Below are 16579 nucleotides of genomic sequence, written 5' to 3'. Positions count from 1 at the left end.
ATCTGCCTTCAATAAAAACATGATGTAATCATTGGAATTAGAATGTCCTGTCAAGAGATGAGAAACGGAAGTTATAAGAATTTTTTTTAATATCAAGGTAAAAAGGACATAGGATGCCCTATCAGGGACAATTTTGTCACATGTCATATATCAAGTTTTAAATAGTTGTTATCCCTTTTCAGACAGCAATCAACGTGAATACATGAATATGTTTTAGACGGAAATTGTGGTTACCTCAATCTACGAGGGGGGAAATACAACGTTCACAACGGACGATGGCACCACTGCACATTGCCATCCGGAGCCGAGTCGGTCAAGCATGGGGATTCTATGTCAACGATGCTGTACTAATGCTATAATAACAGTGTTTCCACAGCACTGATCCTTCCTAGAACTCTGAGAATGTAACTTTATCCTTTTGAGTTGACAATACCGGTACATATTTAAAGAAAATGTGAATAGTGTCTACCCACCTTTAAAATATTTAAAAGAAGCTTTGGACAAGATGCTTTTAACTACGTTTCATTTAGGATTCGTCATGAAGCTGTAAACTGATATACAGAATTCTGTACATGTATCCTCACCCAACTCAAATACTAGTATTTAAACACACTAAAGTCATGAGTTCTATTTCAAAAAGCACTAAACTATAGTTTAACATCTTATTCTCTTTCAATAATGATATATAAATATCTGTACTTATTTATACTTTATACACATTATGAGCCATAGGCACTAGGACACACACTTTCTGTACAAACATAACACATAAATACAAACAGAGTTGGGCGTACATATAAGTATGTACAGATATGAAATATGGACAAGACAAATACAGTGTTCTAATAAATCTCTCTCTATACATATACCTATGGGCACACTGCATATGCCTGCTACAAATACTCTACAAGGGCTTTCCCAACCAACCTCGGGACATCAACATAAAGGCAATCATTTTTTTGTGGGCTTTCTGCTACATTTTTTTCATATAAAAGAGGAAAGTGCTAACTGTAGGCTTTGGAATAATTGAGCGTATGCTAGCAATGAAGAATGGTATGCTGATGTAGATGATGATGCATGTTAGGTCTACTGCTTGTCAGGCTTCCATTGCTGTTTAAAGTGTCTGTGAAACTGCTTGGTGAATGTACATCATAACGGTTGAGGACGTTTTCCCGGCTTGGTACCGGGTATATGTGAAGAGTCTGTTGAGAGGTCATCGGGGCACACTGCGCGGCAGTGAGGGGTGCACACTGCTCAATGTCCATCATATGTGGGTTTGTCAGATTGGTTCGGTTGAGATAATCACGATGGTTGTACTCCTTTTTAATAGATGAGTTTGGGAGCTGGGGAGCGGGCGGGGCTGTCCGATGACGACGACGTTGTGATCTTGCCTTCTTCCGACTGATGGTGCAGATGATAACGATGACAATAAAAAGGAGTGCTAGACTGACTGGAATGCCAATGAGTAAACCTTGTTCAATATGACCCCATGCCTCAGGAACAACTGGGTTTACTCGGGGAGTCTGCTGAAGGGCGGGGTCTATCCAGTTCATGTTAGGATCTATAGGGGAAACAATACAATAACAAAAATAGAGTTTTAAACCAATCAACTCATATTTCTGCCTCTATATAAATATTTCTTACAGATATGAATGAAATCATAAGAGAGAGAGAGGAGGAAAAGAAAGATGTAGTTTAAAGGTTTTCGGAAATGATACTAAATTACTCAGATTTGGTCTGGGCAGGGACATGTGGCTTAAACCTCCAAACCCATCTCCACTTTTCAGGGTGATAGTTGGCAGCTTCGGCAGGAAGTTTGGATGAAAAAGGGAAATGGTTGCAGCTATTTTTGCATCTAGGTTTTGCACTTTAGTGAGAGTATAGGTGAAGTATTATAATGAAGGAAATAGGACCCCATTTTCAAGGCCAAGATCTAAAAGTGGGGCCATTTATCGGATACCCCATGTTTAGATTTTGTATTTATTTTTTTAAAGCAACCGATTAAAGTGGCAAATCCCTGTATAATGTTAAGCCGAGTTACCCCTGCCTCCCGGATGAGAGGATGATAGAAAGGACTGACTCTAACCTGGAAACACTTCTAGGAATGCACTTTTGAAGCTATAGCCCATGGTATTAGCCCCTAAACAGATGTACATCCCAGCATCGTCTGATGTAGCATAAGAAATGATGAGTTTGTTGAGGTACGACCCGTCTGGTCTTGGAAGAACATCTCCAGCAGGAAGCACCACAAAGTACTGTCCATCCATCTCGATGGTTGCATTGGTAGGGGTGCTGTGCGTCTCAACCCTCTTCAGCCATTGGATGTGAGGCTTGATATCACTACGCACCCGACATTGGAACGATGTTGTGCCTCCAAACTCCACTGTGGTGTTGACTGGGTGCTCCCCGAGTAACTCAGGCTTCTTCTTCACTTGATCTGAAAAGAAAGGCAAAAGATAAATAAATATGGTGTTAAAAAAGACATTACTTTTTGTGGCACTTGCATATACTCATAAAAAATACTGCATACTTTAAATAGAAGATACCAATTGGTTAAATGATGACAGCATTTATGAGAACATTTTGAGAAAAAACACATTGGGATTTCCAGGACAACTAATAATTATTCAGTGTAGTTGCTTAGATTTCTTTCTAATCTTTGTTTTATATGTCTATTCATTCATGTCAGTAATTGGGATCACTCTCTTTCTCTCTTTCTGGGGACCATGTTTATTTAATGTACACATAGGATGTGTTTGTGTTTGGGAGATTACCTTGCTAGCTATGCAGAACACTAGTTCAATTATCAATACTTTCATAAGTAGAACATTTTCAACAATTGGATAGGAATTTGTTGTTCATTTTATTTTCTGAGCTGAAGTTTACACAAGCTAAACTTTAAAACTCAATATGAGAAATACTAATTCTCTGGGACACATCAGCAAGGCAGGGACAATATATCTGCAGAAAATTCTTCTACTATTTACTGCAACTGTTATATTTCTGCAGGTAGTTTCCATTTACAAATACGGACAAGTACATCCAAAAGTGAAAAGATAATTTCAAAATTGATTAATTTGATTATGTTCCATATATATAAATAACCATTGCATAGCATAACTAGTCACCACCACCAGGAATATAAACATATCATGCAATCAACAGAAATCAAACATGCCACATAAAACAAACAACGGCTCAGGACTCTTCTGCTTTTTAAGAAGAGGAAGTAATATCTAAAAGGACAGAAATGTTTCTTTCTTTCACAGTAAATATTGAATAAAATGCGAAAGCATTTGGCGAATGGCAAAAAAGCGAGCAAAAGACATCAAACAGGTAATGCGCTTTTTTACCTTTAAGAAATAAGAATGATCAAAAGATTGAGATTAGTATTTAAAAAATCATCTTAATGCGAAAAAATATTGATTTTTGCTATATTGTTATCAAATCAGAGAGTATAATGCAAACTTGCAAAGAATGTGTCTAAGCTGTTTGTGCAACTGATTTATTTCATAATACTAATATAGCACCTTGCCTTTTCTATTTCTATTTCCAAAAGAAGCACAAATTGAACATGTCGTCTTTCCCCCTCCCCTTTCATAAACCTGACGTTAATGGAGGTAACGAAGCAGTAGACTAGAGAAAATATGCTACCATCTGCCACTCACCTACTACATCTACTTCATAGGTGGCGTTTATACGACCGTGCTTGTTAAAAACTATGCACATGTAGGTGCCGCTATCTCCTGGCTTTAAGTGGCTCAACTTGAGTGTGAACTGTCTTGATTGCCTGCCCTCTGTTATGACCATTCGTGTGCCGTCCTTTTCCCATACTATCTCCGGACGAGGGTGGCCGGAAGCCTTGCACTTTAACCTCACAGAACTGTTAAGGGGCTTCATTATCTTTTGGGCCTTCATCATTTTGCTCAGCTCAGAAAATTGAGGCATAGCTAAATAAACAAATAAACATAAAGACATGCACAAGAGACGCACAAAAAGAGAAAACAGAAAAAAGGGAGAAATGAAAAATGGAGCAATCCCAGGATCCAATGAAAGAGAGATTGTTTGGATGATTTGAGGAAAGTGATCTTGGTGTTGATAAGGTAAGGGGATTAGGAGTAGGATAAGGGAAATGAACTTGGATTGGATAACATTCAGTATAACATTCCATGAACAAGTACAAACTTGTTAACACCACACAGATGGCTGTCTATGGTTTACTTAAAGGTGAGTTACAGGATGAGGCTGACAAACGAATGGTCCAGATCCTAACAATGAACAAACTTATTACTTTCCCATGCCATCAACGTCTAAGATGCAACTACTATATGTCCACTTACTAAGACAATATAAATTTGCTATGATTTATAAGCAAATGTTATGACTCCCCCACCTATTTTAATTCAACATGCTGAAATGAACACTGAGAAATCACTCAATATTAATTGGTTTGCTACAGCGTCTGCAATAGTCTTAAAGCATAGAAGAGAGCTATTACCTTTCTAGCTACTAAAACTACTGAGCTACATGAACACCAAAAAGAAATATACTGCACACATAGGTTGGTTCTTGCATTGAAAATCTGGGTATCTTGAGGCAGACTTGGTGAACTTTTCAGCTAATTTATTACAATTTTAGAGTAGTATAGCACCAAATAAGACAACTTTTCTAGAATTTGTTTTCTTCTTTCATATTATATCTGCTTCAAAAGTTATTCACCAGTCTATGTCTTGGATGTTTTTGCTTTCCTCTTAAAGCAGTTTGCTTTCAAGGTTGGAACATATCGCATCTAAAGTTATGGAATATGGGCTGATTCAAACTCCTGTTCATCATGTAGAACTTCTAATTCTACAGACACAGCAGCAATCATTGACCATGAAAATAACATCTTACATTATACACATAGGAAGCTAGAGAGGGCAGTATACTTACTTCCTGATGTGGGTCTATCAGGTCTCTCCTCTACTGTAGGTGTGTCTACTCTGCTAGGATCTTCTTCAGGGCTACTTGATCCATCTATGGTAAGCAATGGATGCAAAAAATACATATCAAAATCATTAGCATCGATCATGCCAATTCATTGTGGATTGTATCTACTCAAGACTCATCATTTTATTGAGAAGGAACTATTTTATTTTTGAGATAGGCATTAAAAAAAAAAAAAAAAGATATGCTCACTCACGCTCACGCTCAAGATCATACACCATAATTCCTTGATCTCGAAGTTGAATATTGAGAGCATTACTGTAAATCCATACACTTTGGCAACATGACTGTTTTGCAGATTTTCAATGACTGCCATTCTCAGGGTAAGAATCTTTCAGGTATTGCACAAATTTAATGGGAAAATTCAGAGTAGATTATTTTATGAATGTGAGACTAGAGATATCTCTGGGTTATAATTAACTCACCACTGAAGCTCTAGCAAAAAAGCTGATGAAACTTTCTGCTTGTACAAAGCACAGCAGTATACAAATTAACTATTAATTTCAGAAGCACAAATGGGGTGCAAGCTATTAACTTTAGACAGGGCTCAACACTTAACGGGTGCCCGACACATGGTCACGGGCATCAAAAACCTAATTCTGGACCCCCAAATTTCAATTTGGTTACATTGGGCTCATTCATACACACCCTAAAAATTATCCTGGACCGGGCCCCTTCCAAAGAGTGAGTGTGGATCCCTGCTTTAGTTTAGACCACCTAACTCGTCTGGAACCCCTCCCTTGCACACTGTCTCTAATTGCAGTCCTCTTCAGAGCTTTTCTTTGCTTCTTTTCACAGTTTGACGCAAACCTCTCAAATCATTAATTCCATCAAACTACCCTCCATTCATCCTGCTTTCTTAATACCCAGTCCACAAAACACACAAGTAAACAAATCATCACTAGTACTATGGATGAAGAAAGAAAGAGAGATTAACAAAAACATATACAATAGAAGGTTCCCCCTACCACTTCTTGATTTATCAGTCTATTCTCTTTTCAATTCATCAACAATTCAGAGCTATTACATAGCTAACATGAACTGAATAAAAGCAAAGATTTGCAGTTGATTCATATGTAAATGATGCCTCTTTTGTCCAGAGTTCTTGCATTAGCACTGGCGCCTGAATCCAAGTGGTTTGAATTTCGGTCCCTTTTTGGAAGGCCTGTGTTTTTTCTTTGGAGTGTTTACTCTCTGTAAACTTTGCAGCATACCAGTCTTGAGTGATATGTGCACAGTCCCTTCTTTCTTTCCCAGCTTCAGAATGATCTATTTGACTTTTGTCTGAATTCTGGAGAAAAACTGATTTTCTCTGAGGAATGTTAGCATGAATAAAGGAGGTTGTACCATCTGCTGGGTTTACTGGACCTTGTCAACTACTAAGAGCCAGGAAGTAGGTTCACTCTACAGGTATACAGTTAACAACTAAATTATTCATACCCTTACCTATTTATGTATTAATTGTTAAGTACATGTATATGAAAATTGAATTTTTCCTGATTTATGTTTCTTGAGAACGTGACATATTAAAGCTTTTAAGTAAAAAAAATAAACAAAGACCCTCCTACAACCAGTCCACCTTTCATTCTTGATTTACAGAAAGGGTAGATTAATTTAGTTGTTTACTGTAAATAGAATAACATATAGTTTTATGCCCTTCCCACTCTCAGTATATAATATATTGGTATACCTGCCAGTTTTAGCAGAATAGAAAGTTGTGGTTTTACTTCACTAGATAAAGAGTAGATGTACATGGAAGAAAGCAGAATATTCAGAGAAGCAGATTGGTAGAAGTCAAGGAGAAAGTTATGATCCCTATACGTATGCACGTATGCACACTTTAATTTCGCTGAAATTGGCTGCAGTGTCACTGTAACAAAGAGCCAGACAACTCTCTCTTCTTTTCCAACAAAAATAACTAAAATATAAATTTTCCAAAATGTATCATGATCATGTTATTTTCCTACTCAGTAACTTGCTTTTAGTAAACTTTGATATTCCTTTTCAATCCACAATTCCAGTACATCTCAGTGCTCTATTGAAGTTTCAATTAACAAAGAATTGCCTTCACAATGCAATTTGTAGGGAGACGGAGAGAGAGGGAGACGGGGAGAGAGAGAGAGAGAGAGAGAGAGAGAGAGAGAGAGAGAGAGGGGGAGAGAGAGATAGAGAGAGAGACAGAGACAATAAGAGAGGGAGAGAGGTGGGGGGGGGGCAGGGTTGATGGCTTAGGGAAAAGTGAAGAAAAAATTGTAAACAAAAAAGTAGCCTGTTGATGTTGTTGTTGTCCTTAAGAAATTGATTTTCTTTTATTGAAATCCTACTTACCTGAACATTTTCATAAACCTAAAGAATATGACAGTAAACATTGATGAAAATGTCCCTTTCTTGTGAGGATGGGGTTGATTCAAGAAGATATGTGAGGTCATACAAGGTCAAGCTCAGAGGCTAACTGCATAGGTCCCTGAACTAACACCTCAGTGATGCTATAGAGTGGGTTGTGGGGGGTCTAGGGGTGCCCAAACTGGTGTTGAGAAATGGGTGTTCATACCAGCATCAACAAAGGGGGGGGGGGAGGGGTGGTGGTAGTCTCTGGTTTGCAGACATGCTTTAGGACCATACCCTGGAAAATTCATAGGATATTTTATCTTTCATATATTTGCATGTAAGGCAAATGTAAATACATTAAAATAAATATACAATGTGAATCAGCAGTATAACAAGTTGTTCTGATGGACTTCTCAACCACCAAATACTTGTATAAGAGTTTCTCAAAGAATTTGTTTTGATTATTTCTTCTTTCTTTCTTGGGGATAACCAACTGAGATATCATTGTGAGCTTTGAAGTTGTCTTTTAGTACAGCTAACTGTTTAAGTTCTCTTAAATGAAGGATGAAATATTTAACAAAACACCCTGAATGAGAAAATAAACATCCTTTATTGGTCAGCTTGATCGACTAAAGACAGCTTGTGTCAGATGTTTATGGTGAATGTAAATTTCTTGACTACACGTATACAAGAAGTGAAAAGAACTTTCTTCAGAGTTCCCCCACAAGACCAAGAACTTCATTCTCCACAGATAAAGCAGTATAAACACCAGCTTGAAGACTAGTCTAAGCCCTTCTCTCCCCTCTTTCTCCCTGTTTTCTCCAAGGAGCCTGGTGTTGGTGGTAATAAACCAAGCTCCCATTATGTGGATGGATAATTGCTTGGGTTGACAGCCCAGCTCTGAGGGGGCTACTTGAGAGGTTAGCCCCGGGGCGATAGGGGTGCTTTCAGGCTGGTGACAGGCTGCCCCATTGGGGCCAATCGCTTACCAAGTCTCCACTGGTATTGAAAGGAGTAAGAGAAAGTATGGAGAACAACTGAAACAGAGACCACATGATTTCAAGGATCACAGACTCCATAATGGATCCTGTCCTATCAGATCGATGTTTTTTGGAAGTCCTGTACCTGGACAAATTTCTTTGTGAGAAGTATTTCAGCAATGTACATCTAGATGCTAATTGAACTGATAAAATCGACAATGGTACTACTCTGATGACCATTGACAGAATGCCTGTCTGACCCTGTGCTTTGTACTCAGACTAGCATAGGGAATTCACAACCAACTGACAGCACTTTCAGTTCAGAAAGAAAGAACTCCCTTTGCTTTGGCAGAATGTTTACTTTAGAGTTTAGCATAAGAATGGGGTATGTGGGCAATAAATCGACCTAATTTGTATTCACATGTCCCAATTCATTCAATGATATGCATCAAATTATTAAACAAAATGACTGGGAAGTTCCTCATCTTTTTGCAGAGCTCATTTACATCATGTTCAGATTAAATAAAAGATTGATTCTTGGTACTATGATATAAATTGGCATTGTCGGTGAAATAACTACACATTTTGAAGCATTAATGTAGCCCTTATAACAAATCCAAGCTTTGTGTAAGTAAATATCTGTACTTTCTAAAACTTTAGTTTGTTCACCTTCATTGGGATTCAGGAGTGCTTAGGCCTATAGTTTCCCAATTCCCACATACCAATGTTTGGGGGTAGATGTGCGTCCCAACTTGGGACATTGTCCTAATTGTCATCACCAATTTACTGTGTTAGACAATGACATAAGGACAGACAGAAAGAGAAGACGATAACAATTAGAAAACAAAGAATAACATAAGGAAGGCTAGATATAGAAGATAGAGTGATAAAATCAAAGAATAAAGAATTTCAAGTAGAGAAGACTGGTCCAGGAAAGTGAGTGAGAATGTGGTCTAAAGCTTACTGTTAGTAAAAAAATGCAATGGCAATGGCTCCAAGACAAATATTCTTACACACCTTCACAGACTAATCTCATATCTACTACAGACTATCTTTGAAGTATTCTATCATTGGTGTTTGCTGATCGCTAAGATTTGTGCATGCTCCAGGTAAAATGCAGAAGTGACGAGAAAAGCTGTTGGGTAAAGATCTTGCAACATTTACACTTTAACAACCAGATGATGACTCAGAAATCAAACAAGAGATTATCTCTCAAATTTCATATTTTTGCCTTTTTACCCCCCCCCCCTCCCAGTAAGTGACCCCAAGCAATGCGATTGGCTGATGTGACAAATCAGCGTTTAAACAAGTGCAGAAGTGGTCAATTCACCATCATTTGCCATTCGTCTTGATGAAATGGAGCACAAAACCGGAGCACATTGTGTGGGAAATGTTTGCGATCGACTAGATGCCGAGAGGGGGTGTCGGCACCATCAAAGGGCTGATGGCCCTGGGGCAGGGAGAGTGAAGGAGGAGGGAGCGAGGGAGATACACCTTCAGAATGAAGGGGAAGGGGTAAGAAAAGTGGCATAGATAGAGACAGATGATAAAGACAGATCAAGAGAGGATTCAGAGCAGATTGAAGGAACATGTGATAAGAAAATGAGAGAGAGAATCAGAGAGAAGACGGATAAAAGAAGGAAAACCTGACAGGTTCAATAGGAGAAAAAAAGGGTATGATTTTTTTTTTAAATGCATACTACACTGTAAGTGAATGAGCATGAGAAAGAGGGAAAAGGAGACAGCTTCCATTTGAGGAAAAATCAAAGAAAACAGTAAACACAGATACATGTTGTTTGTTATGGAGAGACATAACAAGAAGATACTTGTGAAGGCCAGGTCCCATTTCACCATTGATGAAACCTTCAAACACCAGGATCAAATACCTTTTCAACATAAACTTCAGGAGACTGATTTAGACATTATTTAGAGTTTATATAGTTATAATGATCACCCCTCTTCCTGTTCAGGCTATCAACATTCATTCCATGGATATACAAAAACTAGATACAATAAGTAATATAAGTTTGTCTGGTCTGAACACTGTATTATGAAATGCATTGTGAAAGGAAGAGTTATGGTCCCAATCTCATCTGAATATTATATCAGTAAATGGGACTGGCCCTATAGATAGACCTTCATGACTTTGTAGGAAATGCTACTAGAATGTATACTTGATTTGTCCATCCTGTTATCTTCTTGAAGAACACATCTTCTAACGTCATGTCGGGTATAAAAGGACTACTTAGATTCAAGGAAGTACCAGCTAAGAGTAAGACGTTATGGATATAACTTTGCAACTTCTTACTACTAATAACTATGAACCCAGTGCAACCCACTCTAAACACATATATTTACCAGTAGGCCTACTCAAGATTCCCCTGCATTTCATCTAGGATTATCACAAAGCAAATTAGACTTATATATAAATTAAGGCTTAGTAATGGTTAGGCTAAATACTATAGTATCAAAACATTTGTTACAGATATCATTAACTATTTGTTCCATGGGTATGAATGATAAAAAATGGAATAATTCTTATCATTTTTACTTTGTTATATTCCTGAGGGGGCGAAGGAGGGGGGGGGGAGTTTTAGGATGATGCAAATAGTGGCAATCAGCCTTAGAAGTAGGATAATCGTGCCCTATCGCCAAGCCGATATTTTGGAGTGTCTTTCGGAGAGGGAGGAATCTTTGATGATGTCACCCAATAGTTTGTGCAGCGGATTACAAGGAGATATCAAATATTACTTGAGGAGAGAGATGGTCAGATCAGGTTCCAATCGCAATGCTCAGATGTTCACTTCATCTTCACCCAATGGTATAGAGAGAAAGTTAGGCCCTTAAAGGTAATCTTACATTTTGGATATGAACTGTATTTGGAGGGGGGGGGGGAACCTGTACATGTAAGTCAATCTAAATCAATGATGACATAAACCTTGTTTTACCAGAAAAAGTGTTAACAAAATTAGTCATATGTGATAATTATAGAAGGACATTCACTAAAACACTCATTAACTGTTAATGTGTTAATCATTTGTATTTGCTGATTACATGTCTAATTCATACCTGCATTTGTTTAGCAAATATTGTCTATTCAGTAGGCTACTATTCAGATTATAATACTGCAGTGACTATTTCCTTGGAATTTATGTGAGTTATATATTTTATTTCTACCCGACTTGAACATGTAGATACATTGATACAATGTGATGAGTTAGAAGTCTAGAAGAATGCAAGTCTTCCTCTCAGAGCTTTGATTAATTCCTTGCAATTCACAACCAATGTTAAGGAAAAATCTTCAAATATCAAAATTAAAAATAAGACAAAAGAGCATTGGATAACACTGTAAGATTAAGAGCTAATTTCGATTTTGTTTAAATTGGAGAAATTTGATGAACCTACAGTCATGTACATGCAATTCAATTCAGCTGTGAACATTCTTCAGGGGTGATAGTGAGCACTAAAAAAAAAATAGGTTTTTTGTTTTCCCCTCAACCACGCCCCCCTTGAGTAAAAAAAAAAAAGGCGATTCGCGGGGAAAAAACGGCATCTAACAACATTCCCCCCTTTCGAGTAAGAAAATTGGGAGAAAAAATAGGGCAAAATAGGGAAGAATAGAGAAAATAAGGGGGGAATCAGGAAAATCAGGATAAAAAAGGGAAGAAAAACAAAAATCTGGTAATTTTTTTTTTTTTTTTTTTTTTTTTTTTTTTTTTTTTTTTTTAATCGGGAAGAAAAAAAAAATCGGGAAAAAATCGGGAAAAATCAAAAAAAATCGGGAAACCGATTTAAATCGGGTTTTTATCAGGCCTGATTCTTATAAACACATTACTATGGTCTAATTCTGTTTGCAATGTATTAGGTCCAATTAATTCAACAGCCATTTAAAATTAATATTTAGTATTGTGCTGTACAGCAGCCACTTTACCTATATGTTGAGGCACTGCAAAGAGCTGTAAGTTGAGAGTCATGATTTATGCTCGAGAATTTTATAGCAGGTCATAGGACTCTTCACAAATTTCAAGAGGGTTGTAAATTTGTGTGCTCCAGGCCTATTCCCACAACTCTAATCCCAGGAAATGTCATTTTAACAATTTCTGAGAAAATTCTGCCTCAAATCACCTCAAATTTCAATCAGAAGACTATTTACAGCATTTAAGCAAGCTAGGAAATTATCTTTATATAACATTGATCTTATTTAGAACACAGAAGTCATTCCCAGAATACATCTCTACTTGAAGATTTTGGACACTTCATCATCAATAAATAAACTTATTCATAACAACAACAACTACAACAACCAAAAAAGCAACAACAACAACAACACCAAAACAAATTCATTTTTTCCCTCCATATTTTCCTTCATAAATTTGATATTCAAGGCAACTATACAAGTTACAGGGCCAACAAATCTCATTTCTTCTTTGTGTGTGCACCACAAACTATTTGTAAGATTTGTTAATTGCAACTAAAATCGCACTATAAATGTGTTCTTTGGCGAATAAACAATTGAATAGGCCTATTTACATTGCAAAAAAACTTTTTTTGAAACTACCATTTACACAGCTGAAAAAAACCCACAAAAAATTGTTGGTGTCTGATAATTCTAGTTTTTTGTGAGTTGTGCGCATGCGCCACTTGTCGCAGCTTTGCATAACTCGCTGGTGTTTTGACTTTGAGAGCTAGTGAGTATTGACACTACAAAAAATGGTGAAGTTTTGGCTGGTATTGGAAAAAAAATACTCAAGAGGTGGGTTTTAATGTTCTTTTGGTCTGGTTTATGGATAGCTATCTAGCAACTTCTGACAAAACTTGGGAATGTGAGGATGGTTTTTGCTTACAGTGTAAATGCCCCTTAAGTTGCAATAAATGTCACAGGAAATCTGACAAGAAAATTGATTTGTATAGACCTTTACTCCAAAGGTAAACATCTGTAAATTTAATTGAAGTAAAACCTCAATTTAGACAGAACTATGATGCTGTAATCAAAATGAAAGATGACTCACGATTGAAATCCCACATATATCCTCAGTCCATGTGTAAATAGCAAAAGGTGAGATATGAATTGTAATTTAAATGTCAAATCTTCTCCCATTGTGTGAACAGGCCCGCATGATGGTTGAACTATTGGAGGACAAGATTGGGCTTTCTTTAGCAGGTTCTAGGAGACAAGTGGTTGGTGGAAAGGGACAAACTCATAAACCTATCATTTGAAGTGATAATAAATCCTAAATCATCCACAGATATGGAATTCAGGCCAGGAATCAAAGGTAGACTGGTTTAAACTATAAAGAGAAATATTTGAGTTGTGATAAAACCTCAATTTGGACAGAATTATGATGCTTAATATACCGCAATGTAAATGTAAAATTTCTGGTTTCTTGTCTGAAATCTTTGAATATGAGGAGAACTAGGTTGCATGTCATTTGATATTTTCATGTACACATACCTTTTAGACGGGTCAATTTCAACACAATTTTTCATCAATATAAATTTATTTGTTCATGCTCATGTACAAAAGAAGCCTCTATTGATATGGCATCACATAGGTCTCATTAACATTAGTGTACAAATTGTGATGAGTGTGAAACCAAACCGACCGTACTTGGTTAGTCTTGCGTAGACCAGTCCAACAATGTGAGTGAGGATGGGGTCTATGTCTTGATTTTTTGAAGAGGCATCCAAAGATTTTTCTTGTTATTTTTTAACTATCCTTAATCTCTTTTGTGAATACAATGCAAAGTAATTTCCTTGCAGGACTTAAAACATAATAAACATGACTTTTACCCATTTTTTCTGTTTTAGATGTGAAAAGTGTGAAAAGCTTATTCTCCACTTCATATGTTTTAGATGTAAAGTTATTACTGCAAGTATTATGAATTGAATATTTGACTACTATTACATTTAGAAAGTGATTCATTTATAATGCAACTTTTCCACAGATTACCAATACATACTACTGTGGTATTTTCCACATGTCTTTTAACGCACCAATCTAATCGCAATCGTCTGCATTGAATACTTGAAATGACAGATGTCTTGGCCGAGAGAGCACAAAAAACATGTGCATTCATGGAAAATGATAGCTTGGGACAAACAATTGGCAGTATGAAGTTATTTTCATCATCATCAACTCCCTCAACTTGGTAATGACATCTACAGCAGGTCATCAACAGGTTTGAGCCAATCATGAGACCTCAAGTGACAAGACATCTGGACAATTAACATAACAGACACACACCCTACATGTGTTTTCTTGATCAGAATAGTCATATCAAACAACAATCCTTCTTATATCATCATAGCAATATTGAACCACATGCTGATATGAACATATGGGCTGGGTCTAAGGTCAACCACCTTGTCAATTTTCGAGAAAGATTAAAAGGAAATACCTTCTTAAAGGGCAAGTCCACCCTGATAAAAAGTTGATTTTAATAGAAGCAGAAAAACAAGAGCAACAGGTCAGTGACGGTTTGAGCAAAATCCGATTAAAAATGAGAACGTTATGAATTTTTGAAATTTGTAATCACTATACGGATGGGAACTTCCAACTTGACAGAATCAGGAATGTCATTGTGATGTTGTGGCAGACAATTTTCCCAATTGTTTCTGACACACAAACAAACAGAAATGTTCAAACTTTAAAAATGTATGACTCGGAGGGTCTTTTCTTTCCATAATATATTTTGATTACTGCTCTGAGGGATAAGGGTTTTCGGAGAAAAACATAAATTAATTATATTTTTGTACAAGACAAACAAGAGTTTATCCCCATGAATATGTCACAACCCACTGATAAAACTTCCAATTTGAGATTCACATATTTTTAGTGATCTCATATATAAAACATTCATTACTCTCTTATTATTGGTCCAGTTAATTTCAAACTTTCGCCATCCCGTTTCTCTGATCTCATTAAAAGTGAACTTAATAGTAAGGTTGAATTGCCCTTTAAATTTCTCCTATCTCCTTCACTTTCTCTCTCCTCACTTCCTTCTAGTGTAATGGAAAGTGTATTAAAAAGAATGGATATATATATATATATATATATATACAGGAGCTCTTTTCAGATTTCTTCTGAAAGGTGCAAATAATGGATTTTTCTATCTCTTTTTGTTCATGCTACACACTAATGCATTATATTATTCATGGGATGGGATTTTCTAACACAAAGGAGGATTTTTTTTTTCAAGTGTGTTTTAAGATTTTGTTTTTATCTTTATCTTTTGTTAAGAAATGGCTATGTTTCATACTGACACAAAATCGTTTTTTTTCATATATATATATATATATATGTGTGTGTGTGTTGGGGGGGGGGGGGCCTTTGGGAACAAAACTTGGGCCATCCATTTTCCAATAATGAGCGTTGAAGCAGACTCTGATTAACCTGATTTAATCGTCAGTAGTTTGATGACTTCCAATAAAAAAAATTAACCACTTATTATCATCTCTGGCAGGGTTGCATGTAAACTAAACTCACCAGTAATTGTTAATGTAAAATTGACGCTGACACTCCCAAATCCATTTGTGGCCCTGCAGATGTAGGATCCACTGTCTTCGATCACCACGTCATTGACCTTGAGACCCTCTGACCTGACCCGGAAGCGTTCCCAGCCACTGTGAATGGTGACCCCATCCTTGGTCCACATGATGAGGGGTGGGGGGTTCCCCGTTACAGGGCATGGAAGCTTGATGGATCGCCCCTGAACTGCCTTCCGGAAGCCATTCACCTGCTCAGAGATCTTTGGTGGCCCTGCAATGACAGACAACAATAATTGAACTCATCAAAAGAGAAATTTAGAGAAACAAAAAAGTGATTTATGTTTCAACTAGAATTTAGACTACTTTTTCAATATTTACTGTAATACTCGAACATGCTAACAAGTGTTTAGTTCTACTTGTCTCACATGCGAGAATTTTCATCAAATCAATGAAGGAAATTTACACTAATAAATAAAATACTTGATGCAAAGGTGAACGAACATTTGAAGTACAATATACAGAGGGGGGAACTTGTAATTTTCATACGTAGCTGGGATGCCGTGGGCACTATCAGACTAATGGTTACACACACGTCACCTCCCTTCCTCCTTCAAGGCATCTCATGGAATTACCTAATGGTCACCAGCATAGAGAATTCATGGCCATATTCACTTCAATAATGACAATTCTTGCTCAAAATTGAGTCTCGCCCCTGGCTGCCAGAAGTACATGTTACCTTCCCATAGTTATTGTTTGCCTCATGTCACTTCCAGTTGGGCTTCTTCCCACCTCTGGAT

The 16579-nt window shown here is 37.0% G+C and overlaps 1 protein-coding gene across 1 annotated transcript; it reads right to left on the bottom strand.

The window, feature by feature from the left end:
- Window positions 1-1029: 1029 nt before the first annotated feature.
- FGFRL1 (fibroblast growth factor receptor-like 1) lies at window positions 1030-16053 on the bottom strand (the record flags this gene model as incomplete). Its single annotated transcript, NM_001172052.1, is given in 5 exon segments — window positions 1030-1561; window positions 2087-2437; window positions 3669-3950; window positions 4933-5016; window positions 15781-16053. Coding segments are annotated over 5 exon segments (1514 nt in total), but the record flags the coding sequence as incomplete, so codon positions are not given.
- Window positions 16054-16579: the final 526 nt, after the last annotated feature.

This window comes from Strongylocentrotus purpuratus, unplaced genomic scaffold, assembly GCF_000002235.5.
Source record: "Strongylocentrotus purpuratus isolate Spur 01 unplaced genomic scaffold, Spur_5.0 spur5_scaffold_15, whole genome shotgun sequence".
Taxonomy (NCBI): Eukaryota; Metazoa; Echinodermata; class Echinoidea; order Camarodonta; family Strongylocentrotidae; genus Strongylocentrotus; species Strongylocentrotus purpuratus.
Note: the sequence above shows the minus strand (reverse complement) of the source record. Positions and strands in the feature narration are given on the sequence as shown.